We start from the raw sequence: 26,244 nt of genomic DNA, 5'->3' as shown, positions 1-26,244 counted from the left end.
TACACATCTCGGCGTAATTACGAGTTTGCTATTCCTTCGAGGGTGTTATTTGTTTGGCAGCCGCGTTTCAAATGCTAAATTGTTCGTCAAGGTAGTTCTTTACAGTAACAGCTGGCACTCGAGGTAAAATTCCCTGGGGAACGGTGACTACGAAACGAGTACTAGGGAAATAGGACGTACGCGGAGAACACGGAGCTCGTGGTACTATTTCCTTCCTCGGTTCCAAAGAAACGATGATCTAAATGCTTCAGAGTTTATGGAAAATATAATAAATATTTATTGACGTAGAAAAATAGAGAATGGCAATGTACAGTGTTATAATTAAATGATAGGTACCCTATACTAATTCGTAAGCCTGTATAATACCGCAGCAGAGATTTATCAGCTGTATATATTCACTTCCGCCGTCTAGCAATCTGTAATTGCATTCCTGAAATAAAAGATATACAAATGAATAAGGAATACTGTTTGCATTATTTAAACGATCAAGAGCCTTTACCCCGAGTCTATCCGCGATCAAGGCCTTTTGTTTATCTGATAGTTCATTAGAGTATATAACGCTTTCGCTAAGCTGCTCGATGACCTGCAGAAATAATCACAATTAGAAGCACTGTAACAATCGATCAGAGCTCTAATAAAAATATAAGAACTCACTTGAGCCGTAGCGTATGCTTCTAACATGAACTGATCAACAAACGCCTCGGCTTTACTGTAGTCTTTTGTTCTGCATACTTCCATCAATTCAACCAGCCATTTGTCAGGGACAATCTGTAATCGTTTCGTTGCGTTACGATCATAGAATCTCGTCATTATTTATCCATTACTTGAGAGAACAAAAATAATACCCTACCCCAATAATTTCAAGGACGTCATTGACAGTGATTTCAATGCCTTTACCCTTCAACCTCGTGATAGATTGCAAGCACGTTATAGCGCGCCGCAAGTCCCCACCGGACGCTTCAACAATTTTTACCAAAACAGGCTTTTCTGCCTTCAAGTCCTCTTTCGTACATATGTATTCCAACCTATCGATGATCCTGTCTTCTCCCAGTGGCTTGAAACGGAACTTTGTACAGCGAGAAGTCAGTGGTTGTATGATTCTCGAGACATAGTTGCAAATTAAACAGAAGCGGGTGCTGTGAGATTCTTTCTCCATGGTACGCCGAAGGGCAGCTTGCGCGGCACTGGTCATACTATCCGCTTCGTCCAGGATGATGATTTTGAAAGGCGGACAGCTTTTCCCACTGAAGCGAAGATAATACTGTTGTAATAACTGTTCGCTTACTATCGAGTCATAAGTAATGTACAGGCAGTGCCTCAGATCGTGCCTTTATCACAGAAATTACTAGAGCTCTGCGCAAGATTGCTAAAGAATAATACTTAATGCTATTTGTCTGCTCTTAATGCAGGACCAAAAGTTTAACTCTTCAGAAACCTCTTGGGACAACCTGCCGAAAGCAGTTTGCTTTCTAGTTGGCAATAAGAGTTGCCAAAGCCCTTCGTTACAACTCCTGATAACAACTACATTCACTAAGCGATCCATGCGCAGAGCTCGATTCGTAACTCTCAGACCTTTTACTTAAGCATCATTGGCTCGACGTAGAACAACATTGATATAAGAGTAAACGTACTCGTTTCTCGTACCACCCGCCGTAAGCTGAGCGAACGACTTAATCTTATCTCTGACAACTTGAATGCCTCTTTCGTCAGAGGCATTCAGCTCCAATATCCTTTCTTTGTAGAGGCTACCGAACAACTGTCTGGCTGCTGCTAGAATAGTACTCGTTTTGCCTGTCCCCGGTGGGCCGTAAAACAGCAAATTCGGAAAGTCGCCACCTTTCAAACATTGCCTCAATACCTCGACCACTTCCCCTTGTTCAACTACGTCCTCCACAGTTCTGGGGCGGCTATAAGAACAGAGAAATCTGAAAGTTCGTTGATAAACGGATGGAAAGTTTTAACAGTTCAAGCTACACGTGGTGCTCACTATTTTTCAACCCATGGTGGTGCTGGCCCGCTGCGTTCCTCCTTCGCCCGCGAACTCGAGGGCTTTTTACTCTCTCCTGGTCCTAATTTCCCTGTCTTCAAAAAAGCCTGCATCACGTTTCCTACTTCGAACTTCTCCAAATAATTAAGTTTCAGCTAAAAACGCTTTTGAAAAGTTATCAATTTAGGGGAGAGGTATTGCTATTGCCATTTAATGGCGACAAATATGGCGTCGCATTCAAGAGCAGGCAAGGATGCAACAATTAATTTAATTATTCATTCGAAGTTTGAGGATCTAAGCCTCTCATAGAGACATTGTAATTCATTGTTCAATTGTCCGAAGCAACAATATTGTTAATTTATTACTTTTAAAGGTACACTAAACATTCCATTTCCCGCGCATTTTACTTCGAACTTCAATCATGCCAATCTTCCCAGCAAAATTTTCTACAAAAAACTACTTTCATACGCATTAAAGATTTGAAGTTGCTTTCGATTATGATTGTAATTACTACTAATTTCCAATAAATACTTACGATTTCAACCTTATGATTAATTTCTACACCTTACTGGAAATATATCCAAAAGATAGAACGATCTCTCGATTATCGAAAATATCGAGTTCGCATATTGCCCTAGTTCTAAATTTTTGTTAGATTAGCAGCTACTTACGTTCGTTACAAAACGAGCAAATTTACCATTTGCTCATCGTATCGGTATTGTAAATAAAGGAAAATGCTTGACCGTGTAATAAGTTGATTTCGCGCATGATAAGAGAGAAAACAGGAATTCTCTCTCAAGACAGTTTGATTGCGCCCACCAGGAACGGTGAATTATGTGCTCGATGCTATAGCTCAGTTCATTAGCCTTATTTTTGTTGAATTATCGTACTACCGCCTCCCATTGAAAACAGTTTGAAAAATTACAATCGATAATTGTAATATTCATTCAGCGGATCGTCGCGTAGAAGAGAAAACGCGTGAAAGTTCGCGTAGCGCGTAGAATGGAGCATCATGGTCGATTGTGCGTTAAAAAACATTTAATTCACACCATGAGTTTGATGCAGTTCAATGTAAATTAAACGAACACCGGTGTCGACGTACTTCTCGCGCAGCGACTTTCCTTTTAAACATGTAATATCTCTTTCTTGACATTCCTTCGAGCAACACATTTGAATGATGGTGCTCTGGATTGTTTCTCTGGCAGCAATCATTTTGCACTTCAGTTCTGCCGACACCAGTACGTATCCCGCAAGAAAGAAACCCTCAGGATTACGAAAGAAAATCTACGATATTTACCTCTTTATCTTCGCAGAGCCAGAATCACAGGGCTATTGCGCGCCATACAGCGAGAAGATCTGTAAAAAGTATTTGGCTGGCATCGGGAAAGTTTGGTTCAATGATTCTAACAGTAACCCTGTGGGATTGTTGAACGAACAGATCACCACTAACTTATGGGAAGAATTAATACAACGACTCGTCGAGCCATGTCGTTCAGCTGCAGAGGTATAACTTATCGATGTATCGTATAGAATATTCTAAGTTAACAGGAGACAAATGCAAGAGAAACACGACATTCTGTTGTTTTAGAAAATGCTGTGCATGTACGCCTTCCCTCAATGCCATAACTCGGTCGGCCTACCATTATGCTACGAAGACTGTATGGCGGTGCGCCATCAATTCTGTTTTAACGATTGGGCCATGATAGAAGACAACAAGCAAAGGGAAATTTATATCAGATCGCGGGGACACTTCACGTTGCCAGACTGCGAATCGCTGCCAAAGATAGTTACAGGAAAAGTGACCTGCTCGCATATTCATTTGACTGATATGAACGAAGATCTTGTTACATGTAAAGCGAACTTGAGATGATTTTAATCGTAATTCGTGTAAGGGGTTGCCCTTAAATTACGTAAGGCTTCTAGGGGGGAGGGGGTCGCGAATTTCTTACGTTTTCTTATAAGTGGGGGTCAGGTAGCGCTTACTAATATTTTTTAATCTAATTTTCAATAAATACAAATTCTATCATTAATGTTCCAGAAAAGTAGTTTCAGTTTAAATTTCCCGAAACCGAGTTAAATGAATTAAATAAACCTTTAAAAGAATTTTAATAACTGAAAAAATTAAATGTAAAAAATATTACGTAAGAAGGGGCTTGCAATATTAAATCTTACGAATTCTTATACTGGGGGAGGGAGGGGGTAAGAGATCGCCAAAATTACCCTTACGTAATTTAAGGATGGCCTCTAACACTGTCCTTCAGTTCTTAATCTTAAGATATTGCAGATGACTGTGTCAAAGGCAACGGTAGATTTTACATGGGCAAGGTGAACAAAACAAAGTTTGGCTTGGACTGTCAGTCATGGAATGCACAAATACCGCATAGCCACGACAGACCGCCAGACGTCTTCCCTCAAATTCGTTATGGGGAGAATTATTGTCGAAACGCGGGTGGAGAGGAACCTGTGCCATGGTGCTTCACCATGGACTCTAGGATACGATGGCAGCATTGTGATATTCCTATATGCGGTATGTGACCGATACTGTGCTGATTCGGCTGATTGCGTTGATCATTCCGTTTCTTTCATTTCCTCATTTTCGCCACAGATAATGTAACGACTAAGGTAGTGGAGATCAATTCGAAAGACTTAGTCATGGACACATTGTTCACGCCGATGTTTATACTGATATTATCCTCCCTGGGATTTATAATTATAGCTGGTACAGTACTATCCATCATTTTAAGTCACAGACTCCACAAACGTCATCAAGGATACAACCCGACAGAAAATCAGGTACAGAAGGCAACTGCCATCGGCAAATTATGCGATTCAACGAACTTGCCCAGAAATATAATGCTGAGTCTGGTCATTGTAGTTAGAAATGGATTATTGCATGTTTCAGCGGTAAAGATGCATGTGTTATATGTTCGTGTATAATTTCCAGTACGTCAATATCGATCTGAACAAACTGCCGAGCAATGACGCGTACCACAAGACAAGCGCCCAGCTTAATCCCAAGTTAGAGAAACTCGAGTTCCCAAGGAACAACGTGATTTACGTGCGAGACTTAGGTCAGGGTGCCTTCGGCAGAGTATTCCAAGCAAAAGCTCCTGGCCTGATTCCAGGCGAGGAGTTCACCAATGTTGCCGTTAAAATGCTGAAAGAAGAAGCCTCGGAGGATCTACTCAAAGATTTCGAACGCGAGGCTTGCTTACTCGCTGAGTTCGATCATCCGAACATCGTGAAGCTGTTAGGCGTGTGCGCCTTAGGTCGACCAATGTGCCTCCTCTTCGAGTACATGGGTCGCGGTGACTTGAACGAATTCCTACGATCCTGTTCGCCGGGTAACTACATAATTCGAAGTTTGGAGAGGGACGAACACTTTACGGACTCCCGTTTGTCCCACATGGATCTGATTAATATCGCGTTACAAGTAGCATCCGGGATGGTGTACCTGTCGGATCGAAAGTTCGTTCATCGAGACCTCGCGACGAGGAATTGTTTGATCAATGACCAGATGATCGTGAAAATAGCCGACTTCGGTTTGTCGCAGAAGATCTACCTGCAGGATTATTACAAAGGTGACGAGCAAGACGCGATCCCAGTTAGATGGATGCCGTTGGAGAGCATACTGTACAACAAGTACACCGTCGAGTCCGACGTGTGGGCGTTCGCGGTGTGCTTGTGGGAGATATTCAGCTTCGCGCATCAGCCTTATTACGGGATGACGCACGAGGAGGTTGTGAAATACATCAAAGAGGGCAACGTGCTTCAGTGTCCAGAGAACACGCCGCAAGCGATATACGATCTAATGAAACTCTGCTGGAACAGGAGACCATCCGATAGACCCACCTTCAGAACGATCCACAATACCCTAGACACTATAAAACACAATTTGGAGGCGGAGAACAAGTCAGACAGCGTACCTTTGCGCATTCACGTTTGAGCCTGATAATAATTTCTACTAGAAGGGAACTGGACTATTCATACAACTAGGAACTAAGTGATATTTATGCGGAGATTTAGGTAAGTGAATGGTAAACTGTACCTACGTGTTACATGTAATTGCCTTTGTTATGTTTGTTACGTAGCCTCATTAAGCGAATCGATCAAAGTATTTATGAAGAACGTTTTAGTATTGGCAAGTATTATGTTCACAATAACGAGTAAATCACACAAAATGTTAATGATTCTTGTATACAATTGCAGAGGGAGGGAAACCCTTTGTGTTTCCAACTTTTTTGTTCCCCTGGATTCCAAAATTCCACTTTGCTAACGGCTTACTTTAACGTTTATTATTTACGTTGAAACTAAAAAATTGAAGACTGGTGTATAATATCACAGTTCTGGACAACGTGTGTGTGATTAAGATGTTGTATGGCTGTTTTTTTTAGAGCAATTTTACACAAACATAAACCTTTGTGTTTATTATTTCTCTATTGTGATTTCGCACATTCCGTCAACGAACTTTACAACAATACAGCATATTCTTAACTGCCACTGAGGAATGAATTAAGTATTTATAATAGCCCGAACCGTGCGATCCTGAGAACAGAACATGATACAGAGGTTTCAGTGGTAACATAGTACCGATAGAATGTCTATTGTATTAGTAATAAGAATACAGTGTGCAAAGCAAACACTATATTAATTTGTGTGCTGCTATGGATATTAAATATCAGCTTGTCTATACTTGTAGATCGATACAAGTATGCTTATATACGTGATAATGAATTTCTTTAGTTCTCTCTAGCGAATAACGCATTTGCATTTGCACAAATTCTACAAGCTTGTTATTCGTACAGTTATAACTATAAAGACTGATAACGCATTTCATAATGGAAGTAAGTATTAACTTTTGTAATCGTGTCGTATGATTTTATAAGTTTCAAATGAAGTGTTCTCTCATTACTTTCTTGATATTTTCTGTACAAGGCTGGAGCAATGTTTAGTTGTGGACTAGTTGACCAGATTATAACCGTATGCGTGTATCTATATATTTATATGCATAAAATCGTATGTATTAGCAAATATATTTGCGACAAATATATTGGCGGATACATGTCCTCTTCTAAAACGGAAATCTTTAAAGAGACACATACTATATTGCAGAAGGCAGACAAACTTTCCTATATATATATAGATATATAAATATAAAACAACAAATGATAATGTTTCTCTAAAGCCTAAGACAGATAATAACTGAATTTATATAACTATGCAAATGATTTGGCTATAAAAAAAAATGGGTTTATATTTAGTGACGTTATACGTAAACTGTCCTTAATTGTTAGATGTTAGATCGTTGCTGTACCAAAAACATAGCCTATTTAATGTACGAAGAATATCAATGAAAGCTATTATGACGAATGTTATGGTAAAAAAAAAACATATAAGTGAGTGTATACTGTGCAACTGTTATACATAAGGTTTGAAAGTAAATCATTATCATGCTGTAAACAATATTTAAATGAATGTTTTCACTATAACATAGGATTGATTTATACTATTATTTGTTTTGTAGCATATATGGCTATATGATATACCTTTAGGTCTTTCGATAAAATTGCCATATAAAAAAAGAGATTTTAGTTTCTTCTTTCTAATAAGTAGATTTGCTCGAATTTTGTGATACATTGCATTCCAAAAACTGCATCATTCACTAGTAATTTCCTAGCAACCTTTGTGCTTCGCAAGCAATATATTCTGTTGTGAATGTTGTATTCTCTATTTAAGTACATAGATAAGCGTAGCTAGTGTATGCCATCAGCCATTTGATTTTTCGAGCATACATTACAATAGGTACATGAATGTCTTGTGTTCTCGGTTGAGCATTAACAAGTACTATATACTACGTGCAAAAAGAAAAGAAATGTGAATGCAATATCCAAATGCTCTTCCATAAACTCTTTTATACACAACTTTTATATTCGCGAAAGAGGAGAAGAACTTTTACAAAGTTTTCTGCTCTTACGTCTGTGTACTTGTATCCTTCATAGGTAGTATTGTACGTGATATATCATATAACGATAATACGTACATGAAACGTATTGTCCACGACCAAGAAAGAAACTTCTGGTATTATATACTTCGTTGAGTTCAAATATACGTTATTGACGACAATGTAGACTCTATTCTGAATTTTATGTACAACAGACTATAATCTGTATGAACATCGAGATTCCTCGATACTCTATTTTGTACCCGAAGTGAAATTCATAAATATTGAAGTAAGGTTTCAAAAGAACGCCGAAGAAACAACGGTCTAATTTAAACGTCGCGTCTTATTTCGCTGTAGAGGATCGTATTTAAATAAAGCTTCGTGAAAATCATGTACCTTTTTACTACGAATATCGAGGAATTATCAATGGTATACTACAAACGTGTTGAAAGAACTGCTATAAAACTTTTACTGATGTACAACTTTTACAAGAAATAAACAACCAATATCATCTACTCTGTTTCTTCTGTCTTTACTTGCGGAGGGGGTGGACTGCCAGAACGGTACATTACAAAACCCAGTACATTGCTCCATAAATATATTTCTGCACATTTTTCTCCAATCAACTAATGTCAAATTATTATGTATATATAAAAAGCGGATATTTATATTATATGATACATTTGACTTTACCTTAATGCTATCTTACACGTCAAGTACCATGCCCGTGATACAGCAGTTGCGAATAACTATATATGTATATCTAATAGACTGTTAACTGCTGAAAATAATACATATACTCTACTAGTATATATTCTTTGGAGGCTGTGTGTTTTTCTTACGATGCACCAGTTAGCGGTCATAAAATTAGGAACAGTTATTGTGCCGCTAAAAGAAATGTTAATGAAATTTATACTTGTGGGGCTGCGTGGTATGAACACTTTATACAAATATGCCCGATTAACTGCACACTAAAATGAGATCGAACGCCTACTCCTTTCAAACTCTTTCACCGATTACGGCTAACCGACGATTTATAATACAGATTTATACGAGCACGTATACGTTGCACGCACATAAATCTGCAAATAAATACATACAGCAAATAAATCGTAAAATTTCATAAGGCATAACGACGATAAAATGTTGACAATATATTACAACATCAAAGTTTACATATGGCATACACCGGTATATGTTACTAGATTTAACTACTGTTTCAATGATATGTTACCGCGAAATTATATGTCTCTATTACTAAAACTAAAAACTAATCTCTTTATTTCGATTATCGAGTACTTAAAAAAGAATGAACATTTAGTTTATTCTTTGGTTTTAACTGGCTTCTACTTAAGACATCACTTTCTTTACCCTCCCCGTGGAAAAATTCAGTATTAAACTCTTGTTGATTTCGATTACAGTAAAAACTGCGCCCCCCCTCCCCCCAGTTCTATTAGTTTACGAGATTATTCTTTAAACGGTATAACTAAAGCTTCTAATATCGCAGATTTATTAGTTTATTGAGAACGTGCAATATATCTGAAGACGCAATGTCTTCGAAATAACTAGCTAATATGTTTCAGTCCATATTATATCAGGCAGCGTTGCATTTATACCTGTGCTGTATATTAAGTGTATATATATATATATATATATATATATATATATATATATATATATATATGTATATGTATCGTAGCATCATCGTTAAATCTCCACACGTAACAGATTATCTCCTCTCAGAGCTCATAGAGTGGCAACAACATTTCGCGCTTTCAGAATAAAATAAGTAGAAACCCAGACCCTGAGAATTCAACTCTAAAATACTGATACTTTCAATTATTATAGCTACGTTATTGCATCATAACAATTTCATCTACTAACGAACACTCAGGGAATGAGAAAGGAATGCACTTTACAAAATGATATTTTAAAACAATAGAAAAAGTCGTACCTTATCGCAACGTTCATAAAATAAGGATAAAATACACTGCTCTTTACGTGGCTGCAATGTTCGATACCGCGTGTACTTTGCTCGCTAAAAGTGACTACCTACATGCTCGCATCAGTGCGAACGCTGACCCGTTCTGCAATCAAAATGCATCCTTTATGTTTTGGAATTGTTTTACTGCCAGGTCAACTGGCAAGTCGAATCTGTAACTCGTAAGACGGTCGAGAGTATGAAATGCGTCTTGGAAACCTGTTTGAGAATCAGTAAATGTTACAATTGCGGAGGCATACCTTGACAATGAGAATAATAATTTGCGTATCGACATTTTAACGCACCTGTCTTTACAACGTAACTCCAGGACGTGTAATGGCTCTCGAGAAGATACTGGCATTGTAAAATAAGTTTCAGCCACACGACAAGTTTTTTAGCACTGGAATAAGAACGGCAATGAATCTTACACTCTAATTACTAGAAGAGATATTGAAGAAGTATTTACTCACTTCAGGGATGCGCAGATGAATGCTTTAAAGTGAGAATCGTAACTCCGTTTGTATGGACTGTGCGAAGCAATAATGTTCCCGATAGTGGTCAATAAACTCTGAAAATTTTAATACTCTGTTACAATATGTATATCGCGATACAATTCATTCTCAAAGTACGCGATGTACCTGCTTGGAAGAAAGAACCCGTCCACCCGCGAGCTCCAGGTTGAAACTTTGAGATAACTTTTGTGCCGGACTACAATTGTAACGGTGACCGTTCTTAATTTCGTAGTACTTTAACACTAGCTCCCACGCGTGCATGAGATTAGCGGTAGTAGGGTGTCTTTGGGGGAAACATCCCACGAACGGTACTACACTGTTAGAGCGCACATCGGACAATAACCCGTGTTGCATCAGGTCACGTATGGAGGTTGCTAGGTGCTTTCTCACGGCAGACGTTACTCTGGCATTACTGTGCGACGTGGAATCTGAATCCGAGGCATAATCGTTATCGTTAACGTCGTCATCGTCGTCTGGATGACGCTCGGTTTCGGCAATGGTCTCTATGACGTGCTCCACCGCGATATCTAATCTTGTACGCACGTCACGCCAATTGTGTGCCGAATTCTTCTTAAAGTTCCTTCGCACCCGTTCGCTACCGCATCCTAATTGGGACACTAGGAACATATGCAACAGAGCCACGACTTTCTTGACGGTGTTAAGCGTCTTAGTTTTACTTTCCTCCTCTATCGGTTTTCTCTTGAATGATCTCTTCGCGTACGAGGTGGAAGAACCAGAGCCGCTAGTGTGCACCGGACAGGCACAAGTACATGCTAAAGTGTCCAAGCTGACTTCCCCTTGCAGATAATTTATAAAACGCTCTAAATCCGCGATCTGTGTTTTCAACTGAGACACTAGTTGCTCTTTCATTTTCAAAGGACTAACGATCTGTAAACGGAACAAATTATTATTCGCCGATCCATCATCGCGATTCCTTTACTGATTCGTACTGCGAAGTAAAACAATTTACCTGACTTATAGCATAATCTACTTGCCATCTTAAATCGTCAACCGGTAGTTTGCAGAGATCGTCGACATTAAAATTTAACTTCTCTTTTAAATGACCTGGGAAGAATAGTATAATCAGCATAGGTTCTATAAAAGGAAATACCTCTTTAAAAATACTTACTGATTATGATGTTCTGCCGTTCTAGCATCATACTTTGAGGTAAATCTGCGTCACCAGTTTCATAGGCATATTTCTCTAGGTCCTCTAACTGACACTTTAACTGACATATCAGTTCTTTCTGTTTCGTTCTTTGCAATGCCATTTTAGATTCAACATCGACATCGTTAATTACCCCAGATATCTGTCAAATCGCATAGACAAAACATTCAGCTATTTTCTTCCTCATTATTTCTGCCAGGTACTAGCAAATGCTCAAGAATAAAATGAAAGCCCATGGCGTAAGAATACTAAACATATGTTCTAAAAGTACAACATAAATATTATCTATATAAGATCGTCAGGAAATAAAAAATTATATTACAGATTTTACAAGCAAAGCGGATAAACATAAGCCAAACAAGTGGAAGGAATGAAAAGGAAGGGGAACAAAGGAGGAAAGGATAAAAAAATAATATAATACCAAAGCATTAATGAAACACTAGCACTGTAAATTTTTACATGGCTTACACTTTGCTTGCAGGACATTGGAGAAGTGGGAGTGATTGATCTACTATCGAATGACATGTTATTTGAAACATCAGGTATCCCCCTAAAAGCAAACTCTTCTAACTCTTTGAGCAACGCTTCCTTTTCATTAGTCGGCGCGTCCACAATTTGTCGTAAGCGAAACTGAACCTGCAGTGAAATATTCACATTACAAATCATGTATCCTCGTGCTCCGCGAACTTCGATAAACCTAAGCAGTACCTGGGCGAAATGAGTGGTTAATGCTATGAGGGACGAGTTAAGCATCTCCTGCTCCTCTTCGAGCACCTTCAGCCTCTCCATATCGTGCGACAAGCTGATACAGTACAGAAATGATATTACAACGCAGGTAAAAAGTAAGGAATATATTTGGAAATTTATGAAAGCTCACTCACTTCTCCATATTATCTACATATTTATATTCATCGGCGAAATCATTGTCACCGTCGTTCGCCCCGACTGGCGCCCATCTTTCGCCAGAGGGTCTGTCGCTCTCGTCCGAGTTCTCGATATCCTCGATCTCGCAACCCTTATGCTCCCCGGAATTCATTTTCCTACCGTTTGCGATCTCGATTATCTTCTAAGCCCGATACTTCACCATTTATCGATTCCCCCGCTCCAACCGACTCGATGCACGCGAACGCTGTGACGCGTCTAAATCTCTTTACATCTACATACCAGAAATTAAATCCTGATCGCAACGCATCACAACGTTCGGGTCCTTCCACCGTTCCCGTCACGTTCAATCCATTAATTAACTTCTGCGCACGTGTACGACTACAAACGTCACTGGCTGTCGTCGATTATGCGCCCCCAAAGGCGCATCCTCACGCCCGACGCCATAAGAACCATCGCTCATTTAGAATTCGCTCGTTTTTTCCCATGATAAAAGTCACGCTATAATCGATTCAGTCCATTACACGCAGACTGACACTCAATAACGGTCCGTTACGCCGTAAACTTTTTCGCTGCTCGTCCCGCGATATACTGCGCTGAAATCGGCACGTCTCGATGCACGGCAATCGTTGAGTCTACGAATGATCGCCTGGAGAGTAGAGTACAATGAACAATGTGCCAGAAAGTTATGAACAAACCATTACAACTGGTTCAAGGTTCTCCTTTCAATGAATAAGTGGGCCCGTAAGTTCGTTCGATTCTGGTAAATGTGTCGAATCGTCGCACCGTCGTCGGGACAGCCTCTGCTACTCGATGGATCGTGATCTATCACCGGTCCACCGACACTGCAAGGGATTAGAATGCGCGACGAGTGAACAGTGAGATATTGTGATGAGAGAAACCCTTGAAGAAACCTATCGAATAACCTGCATCTCTTGACATCTACTCTGTGTCGATATCGGCGTATCGTTACGATCGGTGCGTTACTGCCGTGCTGCCCGAGGGAACAGCTTCACCGATAGTGCGTCGCGTATCGTAGCATTCGCGATGATACGGCAGGAAATAAACCTGGCGAAACCGGCACGAAAGAAACGGGACGTCGACGCGCCGATTGCCGAATGATTTTGCAAGAGTCCCATCGAACAGTAGTCTTTTAGCGAGTTTCGTACTGTCCACGGATTTATCTGCTTGCCATAGATACACATAGATGTTCTTGGGGGATCATTCTTGAAGTATCATAGGCGACGATCAGTAATTATCCAAGCCGCTTCAGCTGCGATTACCATTAATATCGATGCGGATTAATATAGCTTTTATGCTGCGCGTTCCTGAGAACATTTTTAGGAAGACACTCTGCTTACAGTTATACATGAAATGGGTAGTGCTTGGTGGCAGTGCGCCGCATGTTTGAGAGCACAAGAAGAAGACATTTGCGAGCTGCAGTTGAATCATTGTAATCTATACGATGTACCACCCGACGTGTTCATTTACGAAAGAACATTGGAGAAGCTCTATCTAGATGCCAATAGAGTAAGCACGAACGTCGCAAGTTTGTACTTCTAACTACCACGGGTGTTGATAATCTATTTTGTTACAGATAAAAGATCTTCCGAGGCCACTGTTTCAGTGCCATGAATTGCGAGTACTCTCCCTTAGTGATAATGAAGTCGCCACGTTACCACCCGCCATAGCGTCGTTAATCAATCTGGAATATTTAAACCTGAGTAAAAATAGTGCGTACAGAAAGTTGTTTCTGTTAAACACTTAGATGATACCTTAATTCCTATTAACGTCGCCATTTCACTTTCCATAGGTATTAAAGAATTACCAGACAGTATAAAGGAGTGTAAAAACCTTCGTTCTATAGATATCAGTGTTAATCCCTTTGAACGTTTCCCTGATGCTATTACACATATTGTTGGGTTACAAGAGTTATACATAAATGATGCGTACATAGAGTATCTACCAGCAAACTTTGGAAGACTCTCAGCTCTGAGGACGTTAGAGCTCAGGGAGAATAATATGATGACATTACCAAAGAGTATGAGCCGTTTAGTAAATTTGCAGAGACTCGATATTGGTAATAATGATTTCACTGAATTGGTAGGTTCTCCTTCGTCGCAGCGTCGCGATTTATTAAACCGTGTGCTGATTCGCTGGATTCTTCTAGCCCGAGGTTGTTGGGGATCTCATTAATCTCACCGAGTTGTGGATAGACGGTAACGATATTAGACGTATACCGATCAACATCAATCAGCTTTATCGTTTAAATCATTTCGACTGCACGATGAACGCTATTCACATTATACCGTCGGAAGTAGACGGTTGGAGAGACATTTCGATCATGCATCTTTCTTCGAACGAGATCTATCAGTTGCCGGACTCCCTTTGCTATCTACGTACAATCGTGACCCTAAAAGTCGATGACAATCAATTGAACGCACTGCCAAACGACATTGGTCAGATGTCAAGCTTGGAGGAGCTTATAGTTACTAAGAACTTCCTTGAGTATTTACCACCGTCGATAGGACTTCTGCGGAAGCTGCACTGCTTGAATGCCGACAATAACTATTTGAGATGCCTTCCACCGGAAATTGGAAGCTGCACTGCATTATCATTGCTCTCATTGCGGTCGAACAATCTGACTCGGGTACCGCCCGAACTGGGTCACCTATCCTCGCTAACGGTACTCAATCTCGTGAACAATTGCATTAAATTTTTGCCCGTCTCTATGCTGAACTTGAACAACTTGAAAGCATTATGGCTGAGCGACAATCAAAGTCAACCGTTAGTGCCACTGCAACAGGAATTCAATTGCGAAGAGGAGATGATGGTGTTGAGCTGTTTCATGCTCCCGCAGAAGCCGCGGCAGGAACTGGAGCGTAAGTACTTTTATATATCTGCGTGTCTGGCATCTTGTGGTACTGCAGATCGTATTAAATTTTACAAATATGCAATAATTTGTGTGTGATACATTAATGCTGCTAGTGGATGAGGAGGAAGAGGAGGAATGAAATGGTAAAGTGGTAAAGTGGAAACTAGAAAAAAGACGTTGATGATACGATATTACGTAGCTCCTACGCGAGCAAATGCACATTTAGAACTTTGTGTTTGTTACATATAGAAATAACGCCGGCTGTAGGACTGATATCGAGTTCAATTGTTGGTACTGGGAAAAGAATATGTTTCGCTGCCGAGGTAGAATCCGAAATCCCTAGACAACTTCATCGAGCACCAACTCCTTACCCTAAAGAGCTGCGCAACCTTGCTAGGCATGCCCGTAATTTACAGCATCAAACAGCCCACGATCAAAGAGTAAGTATCGTTTAATAGCTTATACGCCTCTCACTATCCTCCATACGTCGCTTACTGTGCTCGTATATAATTATATTGAACGATAAAACACAATTGGAAAACTTCAGAATAAGAAGCGACGCAATTAAGTGTTATCGATACTTTTTTATATTCTTTCTCCCGCGTGTCTTTCTATTTTTGTGAAAATCGAGAATACAGGAAGATTGCTAATTGAAACTTGCAGATGCATTTAGAACAGGAGACTATGATCAAAGAAGCTATTATTGCAAAAGCTACTGCTACTCTGGACCTTGCCTCAAAAACTGGGACCTGTATTCCGCAAACTTTGTTTAATAAGGTATTAATAAGAGAATTATGAAAACGATAGGGCAGTTCATTAGATATCCAGGGTAACTACTGACCGCACTAAAAGCTTAAAAAAACCGTGTCGATCAGATATTCTAAAATATAAATGATTACGCGTGAAGTCAGGAGCAACATAAACTTTCGACAGTGTAGGACAGAATTTAACAGGAAATTGCCATCCGTTACTATGATGTCAAAATTACGAATAATTAAGACGTTCTGTTCTTTAGGATTCACATTCTCCGCTATCGTCTACCGAACGTCACGCATCAAACGCGTACAAGAACGGTAGCTCCACGGATGTTGGGACAGAGCAGTCCGTGTCAGAAGAATCTTCTGACGAAGCAAATAAGACAGTGCTAGCGAAGGAAAAGAGTCCAGATATCCGAGAAGCAAAATATATTCGTAATCCCACATCCGAGTATCTTTCCAAGTCGCCGACAGTGGCGGATTACGTGAATTCCACTTGGAAGCCAGACGAATATTCCAAGGCGAACACCGCGAAAATCGTAGAATCCGAGAAGTTCACGGTGGGCAATAGTACTACGGATCAAGTGCACATTCACCCGCCAAAAATAAATGAAGTCCCACCCGTGCCGCCACCGTATCACATCGCTGCAGCGTTCTCGAAGAAAGCTGCGCTTTTTCAACAATTAAACCCACGTACGCCACTGTTCTCTGTAATTATTTTTAACTCAATCCACGTATGATATATTCAAAGTGTATGTTCTATTACTTTAGCAGGCCAGTTGGACTCGTCAGCGATCGTTACCCCGCAAACCGATATTAAAACACCGAATACGAGAATGGCTGAGGAGATTCGAGTACCAAATTTCGACGAGAATGGCGAGTCATTTAAAGCCGAAGAGTACGTGCGTCTGTGCAACGAGAAAATTTCATCAGTTAACACCGACTCAACAAATGTCTCTATTGACAATGGAAAAACGAGTTCTTCGAATACTCCGGATCAGACTAATGTATCAACGGAACCTAACGATTCGGAACAATCGTTTGAAGGGGATCGCTCGTTAAAGCCAAGCCGAATTCCGATTTTAAAGACGAAGCACTTGGAGGCCACAAATTCCATTTCCAATAATGATCTATCGAGTAAATGTACCAATTCTTCTGTTGAGGATTATGAGGGTTTAAAAGCGTTAAATACGTCATCTATACCAACGTCGCCGATAACCGGAAAGAAGTATCGAAGTCCGCTTTCCATGCAGTCGAAACTCTCGGATCGATCGAAGAAAGTGATGAATGGATCCGTTTCGAACAATAACACTTCGTTCGATAGTTTGACGTCATTAAACACAGCGAATTCGAATCTAGTTGCAAATTTGAACACGGAATGTCAAGATACAACTTCGAACAGCACGTCGAACGACACGACGACGAACACGAACAGCCCTGTCAATATAAAGAACGAAGCTAATTCTGGTCGGAGCACGCCAGTTTTGATTAACAATAAATCTTCGAACGAGCTGAACAATTCGAATATTGACAAGTACAAAGCTGCTGCAATGAATGAATCGTTCAACCTGGAAAGAAAGCCGAGATTCAAATGGATGTTTGGTCCACACAAAAATGCTAACGTAGTACGTTTCTTTTTACCACGAAGATTTACTCAACGCTTCTGTCGTATATTCTAGTATTATTAATTGTTAACTGTTGCGTTACAGTTGCCCGTTCAAATTAGAAAGAACCCAGGCCTCGGTTTCAGTATAGCTGGCGGAGTTGCGGGTGCAGAAACAGTAAGTTATCAAATCGCGAGAGGAGAAGAATGAATTTTGTCGTTTGTTAACGGAGCGTCTCACCTCAGGGAATAATTGTAACAAAAGTGAATCCAGACGGTCCAGCTCAAGGTACGCTTCGGCCAGGGGATAAGATTCTGGAGGTGGATGGTATAGATTTCACCAAGTCCGACCACAACAATGCTGTGGCTGTTCTTCGTGCTACCGGCGCAGTGGTATCCATGATGATTAGTCGACATCAATGACATCAAGTTGACGGAAACACCTTCTCTTATAACGCAAGATCGATTTAAGCGACTCAGACTGACTACATTTTACGTAAGTTTTGTTAGTGGTATATTTCCTTTGTAATCGACGTTGACGAGCACTGACTAAGACCCACGAGAACGTAGGGATTCGATTTTGTGTGCTTCGAACGCTTGTTTTCGCGGTAGTAGATCGTACTCTCTCCGACGCTACCGAGCGACTTATACGACTGAAGCAGCGTTACCAAAGGTGAGAGCGGGGGCACTTATCCGAGCGAAACAAGAGCATTCTGGCTTCCAGTGGTCGCGACCCGTAAACACTATGCCTCTCATTCGACAGAAATAGTAAGAGACTCGTACGGCAGAGACTCGATCGTTAGGTTGTATCGTAGATTAGAAAACATGTTCCCTTGCACAATTACGGAAGAAAAAGAAGTTTGAAATGTGATATACAAGAGAATTATTTTTAAGGTGAATTTCTTCACGGGCCAATTCGCAGCTCATTTGTATTATTTGCCCACGTAAGTAGCATAAGCTGGTTACTGTTCAGCGAACAATTAAGGACGATAAGTTCGTTCTCGAAATTTCTATGCCCAACACATATGCTTACGTTGTTTTATGGTGTTGGTTGTATTTGTGTCGACTCACTCGCTCTTTTCGCAGAGAGCTGAAAACGTGCCAGAAACAAAATACTATTTATTACTCCTATACATACAAAATGAATTATATATATTATGCATATATATTATATATGAAAATTATCTCTAACAGTTGAACGGGATTCTTACAGACGGTTTTTTATTATTATTTTCTTGTAATATTAATAAATTTATAATATACAGACTTCAAAAGCACGCAGTATTCTGTGATTTTTACCGGTCTGTGTATTATATATGGCACATTTCGATTTTGTTTAAAAACATATCTGTGAGAATCTTGTTGCAGTAGCAAGAGAGAAAAAGGATATTCTTCTATGTGCCGTAATTTTATTCCTAACGTTTATAATTGTCTTATCGTTATTGGCCCTGAAAACTACGATTAATCGGGAGTTGAAGCTTTTTCGAATTTTTATATGTATTTTTCGTACAACACGTTACTTGTAAGAATTATATTAATTCACCGAACGTCTCGTTTAGGGCAATTTTATATGTTTTTGCTTGCCATTGATTCGTGATACGTTTACTTCGTGAAAGACTAAAATATATTTTAGTAATCCCCCTTTTTTTTTAATATTATTAATCGTAAATTCTTATGACAGATCTTCGAGAAAATGGAAGCGTTATTGTTGTGGTTGTGAGTTATTACGATATTTGATTCATTCTATGCTAAAGGAACAGATGTATGTACCTTGTAGAAACTGTTATTAACAGCAGTTATTAATACGGCATACCGTTGCCGAAACGTAAGATAAAGAACACTACTTTTCTATGTTAGTGGAGCTATATTGGAAAATGAAAGTTATTCATGTAAATGGAGTAGAGCTGTGAGATAAATGTTTAGAAAGGTTGTACAATGATGTATAGCACAAGCGAACTGTTCGTGTCAAGATACGAGCTTTAACCGGTACACACTATTTGTATCCCAGAACTTTTACAGCAAGATAACAATATTGTACTTCACTTTACCTCGCATACAGAACAATCACAATGCACATTCACTTTATCTACGTGTCTTTTCCTTTTCGCGAATGTAATTTCACTTTTAATTAGCTTTGCTAACTATAAGAACGCACAGAGAATGCATTTCACGAGGAATGCATTTGAATGACATTTGTTTTTCCGATTGTCTTTCAAAGTAGATTCGAAGCGATTGTTAACATTGATTCGAGCACAGACCCCCTGTGCTTTATTTCATTAACGATTTCATTATACTAACATTGTTACGGTTACAGTTACACCGTGGTAGCTATCAATGGACATTTATGTACGAATGTATGTGTCGAGCAGGATTTCAAATGTACATAGACTACTCTACTCTATAACTGTCTGAGCTTCGGATCGATGGATGTGTTATTCAAAAGTGCGACGAAGCTTAGAACCTCCAGAATTGAAGCTCGCGAGAGAAAGTGTATATTTTCAGAAATATTTCCTTCAAGTAAAAACTTATTCAGTGAAGTAAAAGTTGCTCTTTCTATGGGAAATATGTAGAACTCACAGTTCGATGTATTTTCAAAGCGAACTGAGAAAAGAACAGATTATTTTTTATCCTCGCTTTTACTTGTGTACTTCGCGAAAGTAATTTTGGACGACTATATACTTGATCGCGAAGTATTCTTTGCGAAACTTGTACGTGATTCGAGTACTTCTAATTTAAGCTATATCGACAACAAAAAAAAAAACACTGATATTATAACAAGCATGATGTTATTTTCATCATCTTCGCAAATGTACGTAGTTCTATTATATAAAAAGCAGCTTCGTATTTACACTCTAACTACATTACCAGGAATAATCTGTATACCTAGTCATATTGGAAAATAGGGAGCATGGTTGAGCATGAGCTTTCACTTAATTACTTCTGTATTTGTATTAGTATTCCGTGCATCTTCTTCTTTTCTCTGAGTTTTACCTATAAGAGCTATGACCGAAAAAAAAAGAATGGTATATTTATGTATGCACTTACGTTTAAACAGATATTTTTATGCATTTACTAATAGTAAGCGGGCAACCCGAGCTCCTCGCGTGCGTTAAGTTTCTTAACAGGTTCGGATTTCTCCTTTCGAAACATTACCTTAAGCCGTCGTCTACGATGTTGCGTTGTAGCCTCTAGAAAGGCAAGCCGACAGTTTGATTATCACGAAAATTTTGGACCATGAGCACACATATACAATCTTTTCTACTACTCTACTACTAAACAGACTGACTACTTTTCGAGTAAATATTTAAGTGGCATTTAAGGGAATGGAATGACTGCGTGGGAGGATGCGTGCTTGAGAGTGCGAAGCATTGAACTGTGTACATACAAATTACAGATACATAAATGTACAAGTGGTTGTACTCGCGAGGGTTTCCATTTTAGTTGTGAGTATCTCAGTAACGTTTATTTCTCTATAATTTTAGAGAGACGGCGATCTCCCGCAACGATCGCGTCACTGCACAAAAGGCATTGATACGTGCAACCACTTTTTTAAGATATTTTTTTTTGGTATATCATCCGTTCGAATAATTTATAAGGCAATGTGTAACAGATTAATGTACAAAAATGCTCACAGTTTTCCGACTGGTCACCATATAATAACTACCGTATAGTAATACTTTGAATATGTTAGGAAGAAGATATTTTACCTTTATTGAAAAGTCCTAGTTGGTTGTGCAGCAATAAATAAATTAATATTTACGTAACAAGTGCGATTACAGCTTTATTACCGTCCACAATTTCAGGCAGCCTCCGATTAAAGTCCGCGGAGTTCGCGACAAATTAGGTTCGTTTACAGAGAAACATCGCATTGGAGAAACGAGCTCGTTGAGATATCTCTGAGATACCTCGTTGGGCACGTCGACGTGTTCACGCCCCTATCAAAAGGTACGCAGGATTCTCGACGTAGTGCTTCCAGAGATTCGAGTACTTTGCCATGGTGACGCCGTCCACTACTCGATGATCAGCGGCCCAGCTGATCGACACCACGTTCGCGGCTACTACATTCCCCATCTCGTCGAACCGCGGCACCTTCTGCACTCTTCCAAACGCGCCGATCACAATTTGCGGTGGCAGGATCACTGGTTTCGTATAAGTACCACCGACCTACGAACAATTCAGCAGTTAGGCAGTTCAAATGACGAGGCTGACCGACGGCGCGTGGCCAATAAATCGGTACTAACCAGCTCGATATCGATAACGCTGGCAACAGTGAATTAACGACCGTTTTCATTAAGTTCGAATTAAAATTGAAGTGGTTTCGGGATTCATTTCGACAGCTTACCAAATTTAAATCACTTAATTCAGTTTTCGATTGAAAGCTCTCATTGAAAGCGGGGGGTAGGAATTACCATCCCTAAGTTAAACAGCGATAATTATCGATGTATATTTCGACAACCGTTTATTCCCTTCGAAACCTTCCGACATCGGCAATTTACAGTCGCGGTGTGACTATTATATTGTTTAAAGAAAAGTGGAACCTACAACGCCGATGTTTGATAACGAGAACGTAGTATCCGTCAGGTCGTTCAGTGGTATCGCAGCTCTCTTTCCCAGCTCCTGAAGCCTATTCAATTCTTTCGCGATCTCCACGACGCTCAAGGCTTGAACGTTCTTAATACACGGCACCACCAACCCCTCCGCGGTGTCCATAGCGATGCCAATGTTATGGTCCTCTACGATCCGTATCGTTTGATTCTCTTCATCGAGCCACGCGTTCAATTGTGGCACTTTCTCCAGCGCCCTCGAAGCCGCTTTGATAAGGAAAGGCATCAGACTCAAAGAGATACCTTGCTCTTTGAGGGAGTCCTTCACTTCGTTCCTGTAATCCATCAATTTGCTGACGGTACACTCGTCGCTGTACACGAAGTGCGGTATAGCCTGCAAAAATTTTCGTATGTACATGTTCCATGAGGATCGGCTGTTATTCAAAGCGCGCAATTAACGAGAGAAAATACGCGAGATATTTGAGCATTGAAAAAAGAAAAAAAAGGGACAAACGGGAACGAAACCGCTGGTATTTTCAGCAGCGCTTTAATCGTATCTGGTCTGTCAACGTCGACAGGAAATTCGGCCGAGTGCTCGGCTGGCGAATCGATCGCTATCAATCCCGTGTGTCAACGTCAGTTTTAGACAAGGCACTTCTATTATCGGTTTGTCGTGACTCTGGCCCGTTCCGAGCGCCAACGGGCACGGAAAATTCCCGTAGTAAGCCTACCGTGACCGGCCGCGCGATATTAAATCACGAATTTCTTCTCGCCCCTGGCGGTGGGCTCGCCGCAAGCTGAAATGCCCATTACGCCACGGTCGTTTAATCGCCGTAACGGGTTTCACCGTCGCGTCATTAGCTCGCGCCTCGCCGCGCATTGTTTTATAACGATTAACCGGCCGTTTATTCAGCGACCACGTGGGACGCGATACGCGAAATTCCGCTAATCTCGCAATTCACGCGCGGTCCGCGTTTTAAGCCGCTCACGGTTTATTAATACCTCGACGCACGCCGTTACGTTCGCGGCCGAGCAGCCTTCCGTTTTCGAGGGAGTTGAAGCTGCAAAGTGTACGCTGCGAGTTAAGAAAGTTACGTTTCTCTCGTTACGGCACGTACCAGGGATCGCGTCATCGTTTTCCACATATGCTTGGCGTAGCCTTTTACGGGCACCGGTTTCCCTGCTGCTGGTTTTTCCTCCGGCCTCTTTTCCGCGGAACCAGCTGAAATTCTGTCCAAGTGGGCTAATATATCCTCTTTGAGCACCCTCCCGCCTTTTCCTGTAGGAGGGACGTCCTTTAGGTTAACATTCTTCTCCATGGCGATCCGCCTGACCGCTGGTGTCGCCAGCGCTTTTTCTGCGCCACTCTCCGCCACGTGCTTTACGCTATCCTCCGCGGAGTCGTTTTCGTGGTCGGTTCTCGCCACCGCCTCGGGCTTAGCGTCCGCTGTTTCGGCACGTGCTTTCCCATTGTCATCATCTAGTTCGATGTCCAGCAGCGAGTCTCCTATCAGAGCCACGTCGTCCACCTTGTAGTGCAAGGCTTTAATTAATCCATCGTAACGGCTGGTAATCGTCACGGACGCTTTGTCGCTCTGGACCTCGCAAATGTTATCGAATTGAGACACTCGCTCGCCTGGCTTCACGAACCTGTGAATTTAGATACATCGAGCACAATTCAGCTCACTTCGCGGATAATATCAGGCCACGCCTCTTTAACCTTTCTTCGTAATCGCGAGGCTAACGCGTGGGATACGACGGTTTAACGAAACAATTCGTTGCTTTGCTCACCATTCTTTTATCGTGACATCTCGAATTCCTTCTCCGATATCCGATAGTTTGAAGGGGACGACGGTTCCGCACCGAAAGCAGCTTACGTAGAGGAATCGACGTTTTTGATCGCGTACGTTCCTACCCTAAATAAACATACATTTCTTTGTGTACTCGTCAGCAATGTATCTTGGTATCCTCGCTCTTATTTGAGTAATTTTGCGCATTTTTTTATTCTGAATTTTGCGTCCAACGCATCGGAGTTAGTAAACCACATCTCGAGTGTTCTAATTGAAAATGAGCTTTAAACCGTTGAGCATTTTAAATCTGGCGCGTCGAGGTTTGCAACGTGCACGTAGAATGGCTAGCGATTTGCAATCGATCGCGGTCGAATTACCAGCAGATATTCTTTTACGCTTCGAATTCGAATATATTCATTTATCTGAACTACGACGAACGTATATCGCGATAGGAGAAGCAATTAACCATTTAAAATTATTAGAATAAACGTAACAATTGCAACGATGTATCATTCGATAGTAGGTTCGATACGACTGGTGCAGCTGACGGCCATGTTTGATTTAGAATTTGACTTATGTGGGCGCGTCGCGAGTGCAGTGGTAAACAGTGGTTCAGTGCATAAATACCCAAGAATGATCATCAAAAAAGCAGGGATCAGTGTAATCGAAACTGCGTTCCGACAATCTAAACCGACGAAGTCGCTCATTCATCGGTAACTTCTCAGGTTACAAGGCAGACGCTAATCGCAATGGTGCATCGGTAAGCGACTAACAAACAACTAATCCACATTTTTTTACGATACCACACTCGAAAAATAATATCACGACGCGTGCAATAGGTTCGAGTGCATCGATCTCTATAAATTATACAAGCAATCAGATGATACAATCGGTTGTCGCATAGATTCTTCTACTCCCCGTAAGCGTCTTTAGAGATTATCCAATGAACTTTTTATTCAGTTGGATTATCCAATGGGAACGCGTCTTACGTATCCATCTACCTCTTTATTTCACCGCGTATGCTTCTTCTACGAGCGATTCTACGATACCTACAATCGAGACGAAACGGTTAACGCGGTACAGTGTCTAATCACCCGACGTCGAAGTAGAATCGACGTTAATTCGACAGCCATCAAGTGTCACGTGTAAAACGTGCACGCTTTTATCGAGCTTTGATCGGTCGAGCACGTCGCGTGTTAATTTCATTTCTGCGCCGCGACACGTAGGTATTTATAGCTTCGGTAGTTTCTCTGCCGTATAATTTGCTTGCCACCGCAAAATGGACCGGTATCGCAAGAGCCTCGCACTTGCTCGCAAAGCGTATTGCCACCGTAAAGGTTAACCAGACTCTCGATATAAACGGAATATAACAAGGCTGCCGGCCAATCCCATGTCACGGCGATTAAACAGAGCCGAACAGCAAGTGGCCGCACGGAATATTTGCACTTTGCTGCGTTCCCTGCACACATTCTCGGTAGCTGGTATTTGCTTGCTCGTTACGGAACGTAATAAACACGCCGCCGATTCTTTAACCAGCTACAATCGCGTGCGCCCGAGTATCGTATGGGTAAACAGTGCGGCGAAGATGTCCGATGGTAGCCGAGATCGTACGACACGCTCCGCTGTCAATTCTATGGGGCACGATGATACATATTTCTCGAAATGCGATCGCTCTTTCACGTTGTACCCTTACCAGATGCGCCAGGGCCGTGAGTCGCCAGGTCAATGCCATAGATGAATCGTTTTCCCGACTTTCCTTTCTAACGACGAAACTTCTGCGAAATAACAGATGATCGCGGTGACCGTAGCGGATAGCGTACAACTTTTAACGAAGCTCGTTTCGTTACCATACGCGTTCACTGTTATCGAAATACTTGCTTATTTGCGTGTCAGGGGTTATGCAACTTATCAGTGGCACTCATTGAAAACATTAAACGCTGGCGATCTCGCGCATCCACGGAACGCCGGATACCGATCAATGTTCTGAATGATTACCAACCGTTGGCTAATTACAAGTTTCTTTCCAGACGAGAATTCGACAACGTCTTTTCTGGCTGTATCGCTGAAGCCGGCCGTAACCGTGGAACAACGTTTGTCTGTGCCCCAGCACGCGAACGTAATTGTATTTAAATTTAATGCACATTGAATTTCCATATAAATTGGAGAAGACAGCCGTAGGCAACGATTATTGTTAAACGGAGCTGTG

The 26,244-nt window shown here is 40.9% G+C and overlaps 5 protein-coding genes across 11 annotated transcripts; 2 read left to right on the top strand and 3 right to left on the bottom strand.

Moving 5' to 3' along the window:
• Positions 1-253: 253 nt before the first annotated feature.
• Positions 254-2,230, bottom strand: LOC143370141 (replication factor C subunit 4). Its single transcript, XM_076814839.1, has 6 exons — positions 1,988-2,230; positions 1,632-1,907; positions 851-1,244; positions 655-768; positions 500-583; positions 254-430 (listed from the first exon to the last, which is right to left on the bottom strand). The coding sequence occupies exons 1-6, from the start codon at positions 2,098-2,100 to the stop codon at positions 338-340; spliced, it is 1,074 nt and encodes a 357-aa protein (XP_076670954.1). The 5' UTR covers positions 2,101-2,230; the 3' UTR covers positions 254-337.
• Positions 2,231-2,664: 434 nt separating this feature from the next.
• On the top strand, positions 2,665-7,539 carry Nrk (Neurospecific receptor kinase). Of its 2 annotated transcripts, none has more exons than XM_076814832.1 (6): positions 2,665-3,225; positions 3,301-3,491; positions 3,576-3,837; positions 4,272-4,514; positions 4,593-4,780; positions 4,932-7,539. In XM_076814832.1, the coding sequence occupies exons 1-6, from the start codon at positions 3,162-3,164 to the stop codon at positions 5,931-5,933; spliced, it is 1,950 nt and encodes a 649-aa protein (XP_076670947.1). In that variant the 5' UTR covers positions 2,665-3,161; the 3' UTR covers positions 5,934-7,539. The 2 variants fall into 2 exon arrangements, with proteins under 2 accessions (XP_076670947.1, XP_076670946.1); XM_076814831.1 differs by having other exon boundaries at positions 4,263-4,514.
• A 970-nt stretch (positions 7,540-8,509) lies between these two features.
• On the bottom strand, positions 8,510-12,854 carry LOC143370139 (RUN domain-containing protein 1). 2 transcript variants are annotated; one of them, XM_076814833.1, is made up of 9 exons: positions 12,471-12,854; positions 12,298-12,394; positions 12,058-12,225; positions 11,551-11,731; positions 11,392-11,486; positions 10,548-11,309; positions 10,380-10,477; positions 10,215-10,309; positions 8,510-10,128 (listed from the first exon to the last, which is right to left on the bottom strand). In XM_076814833.1, the coding sequence occupies exons 1-9, from the start codon at positions 12,623-12,625 to the stop codon at positions 10,022-10,024; spliced, it is 1,758 nt and encodes a 585-aa protein (XP_076670948.1). In that variant the 5' UTR covers positions 12,626-12,854; the 3' UTR covers positions 8,510-10,021. The 2 variants fall into 2 exon arrangements, with proteins under 2 accessions (XP_076670948.1, XP_076670950.1); XM_076814835.1 differs by having other exon boundaries at positions 12,298-12,391.
• A 991-nt stretch (positions 12,855-13,845) lies between these two features.
• Lap1 (leucine rich repeat containing protein 7 lap1) lies at positions 13,846-21,471 on the top strand. Of its 3 annotated transcripts, none has more exons than XM_076814813.1 (10): positions 13,846-14,001; positions 14,069-14,204; positions 14,285-14,574; positions 14,642-15,353; positions 15,596-15,786; positions 16,010-16,123; positions 16,362-16,794; positions 16,876-17,726; positions 17,811-17,882; positions 17,951-21,471. In XM_076814813.1, the coding sequence occupies exons 1-10, from the start codon at positions 13,846-13,848 to the stop codon at positions 18,125-18,127; spliced, it is 3,132 nt and encodes a 1,043-aa protein (XP_076670928.1). In that variant the 3' UTR covers positions 18,128-21,471. The 3 variants fall into 3 exon arrangements, with proteins under 3 accessions (XP_076670928.1, XP_076670926.1, XP_076670929.1); XM_076814811.1 differs by having other exon boundaries at positions 16,873-17,726; XM_076814814.1 differs by lacking the exon at positions 16,010-16,123 and having other exon boundaries at positions 16,873-17,726.
• Positions 21,465-26,089, bottom strand: Dbct (Dihydrolipoamide branched chain transacylase E2). Of its 3 annotated transcripts, none has more exons than XM_076814837.1 (5): positions 25,732-26,089; positions 24,040-24,164; positions 23,367-23,898; positions 22,247-22,642; positions 21,465-21,868 (listed from the first exon to the last, which is right to left on the bottom strand). In XM_076814837.1, exons 1-5 carry the CDS (start codon positions 25,768-25,770, stop codon positions 21,632-21,634), a joined length of 1,329 nt encoding a protein of 442 aa, XP_076670952.1. In that variant the 5' UTR covers positions 25,771-26,089; the 3' UTR covers positions 21,465-21,631. The 3 variants fall into 3 exon arrangements, with proteins under 3 accessions (XP_076670952.1, XP_076670953.1, XP_076670951.1); XM_076814838.1 differs by lacking the exon at positions 25,732-26,089 and adding an exon at positions 25,472-25,522; XM_076814836.1 differs by lacking the exon at positions 25,732-26,089 and adding an exon at positions 24,666-24,764.
• Positions 26,090-26,244: the final 155 nt, after the last annotated feature.

Source organism: Andrena cerasifolii, chromosome 6, assembly GCF_050908995.1.
Source record: "Andrena cerasifolii isolate SP2316 chromosome 6, iyAndCera1_principal, whole genome shotgun sequence".
Lineage (NCBI taxonomy): Eukaryota > Metazoa > Arthropoda > Insecta > Hymenoptera > Andrenidae > Andrena > Andrena cerasifolii.
Note: the sequence above shows the minus strand (reverse complement) of the source record. Positions and strands in the feature narration are given on the sequence as shown.

What these genes read in the sequence shown, in the direction of transcription:
- Lap1 (XM_076814811.1), top strand. Translation starts at nt 13,846, where the DNA reads ATGGGTAGTGCTTGGTGGCAGTGCGCCGCATGTTTGAGAGCACAAGAA. An exon ending in TTTAAACCTGAGTAAAAATA is followed by an intron (nt 14,205 to 14,284) that starts GTGCGTACAGAA and finishes CACTTTCCATAG; the next exon opens with GTATTAAAGAATTACCAGAC. An exon ending in GCCGCGGCAGGAACTGGAGC is followed by an intron (nt 15,354 to 15,595) that starts GTAAGTACTTTT and finishes TGTTACATATAG; the next exon opens with AAATAACGCCGGCTGTAGGA.
- LOC143370141 (XM_076814839.1), bottom strand. Translation starts at nt 2,100, where the DNA reads ATGCAGGCTTTTTTGAAGACAGGGAAATTAGGACCAGGAGAGAGTAAA. An exon ending in CCACCATGGGTTGAAAAATA is followed by an intron (nt 1,908 to 1,987) that starts GTGAGCACCACG and finishes CTGTTCTTATAG; the next exon opens with CCGCCCCAGAACTGTGGAGG. An exon ending in ACGTCCTTGAAATTATTGGG is followed by an intron (nt 769 to 850) that starts GTAGGGTATTAT and finishes AAACGATTACAG; the next exon opens with ATTGTCCCTGACAAATGGCT.
- Nrk (XM_076814831.1), top strand. Translation starts at nt 3,162, where the DNA reads ATGATGGTGCTCTGGATTGTTTCTCTGGCAGCAATCATTTTGCACTTC. An exon ending in TTGTGATATTCCTATATGCG is followed by an intron (nt 4,515 to 4,592) that starts GTATGTGACCGA and finishes TTTTCGCCACAG; the next exon opens with ATAATGTAACGACTAAGGTA. An exon ending in ACAACCCGACAGAAAATCAG is followed by an intron (nt 4,781 to 4,931) that starts GTACAGAAGGCA and finishes TATAATTTCCAG; the next exon opens with TACGTCAATATCGATCTGAA.
- Dbct (XM_076814836.1), bottom strand. Translation starts at nt 24,749, where the DNA reads ATGAATGAGCGACTTCGTCGGTTTAGATTGTCGGAACGCAGTTTCGAT. An exon ending in GATGTCACGATAAAAGAATG is followed by an intron (nt 23,899 to 24,039) that starts GTGAGCAAAGCA and finishes CTAAATTCACAG; the next exon opens with GTTCGTGAAGCCAGGCGAGC. An exon ending in AAACGATGACGCGATCCCTG is followed by an intron (nt 22,643 to 23,366) that starts GTACGTGCCGTA and finishes AAATTTTTGCAG; the next exon opens with GCTATACCGCACTTCGTGTA.
- LOC143370139 (XM_076814833.1), bottom strand. Translation starts at nt 12,625, where the DNA reads ATGAATTCCGGGGAGCATAAGGGTTGCGAGATCGAGGATATCGAGAAC. An exon ending in CAATGTCCTGCAAGCAAAGT is followed by an intron (nt 11,732 to 12,057) that starts GTAAGCCATGTA and finishes GCGATTTGACAG; the next exon opens with ATATCTGGGGTAATTAACGA. An exon ending in TAGATTATGCTATAAGTCAG is followed by an intron (nt 11,310 to 11,391) that starts GTAAATTGTTTT and finishes TTCCGTTTACAG; the next exon opens with ATCGTTAGTCCTTTGAAAAT.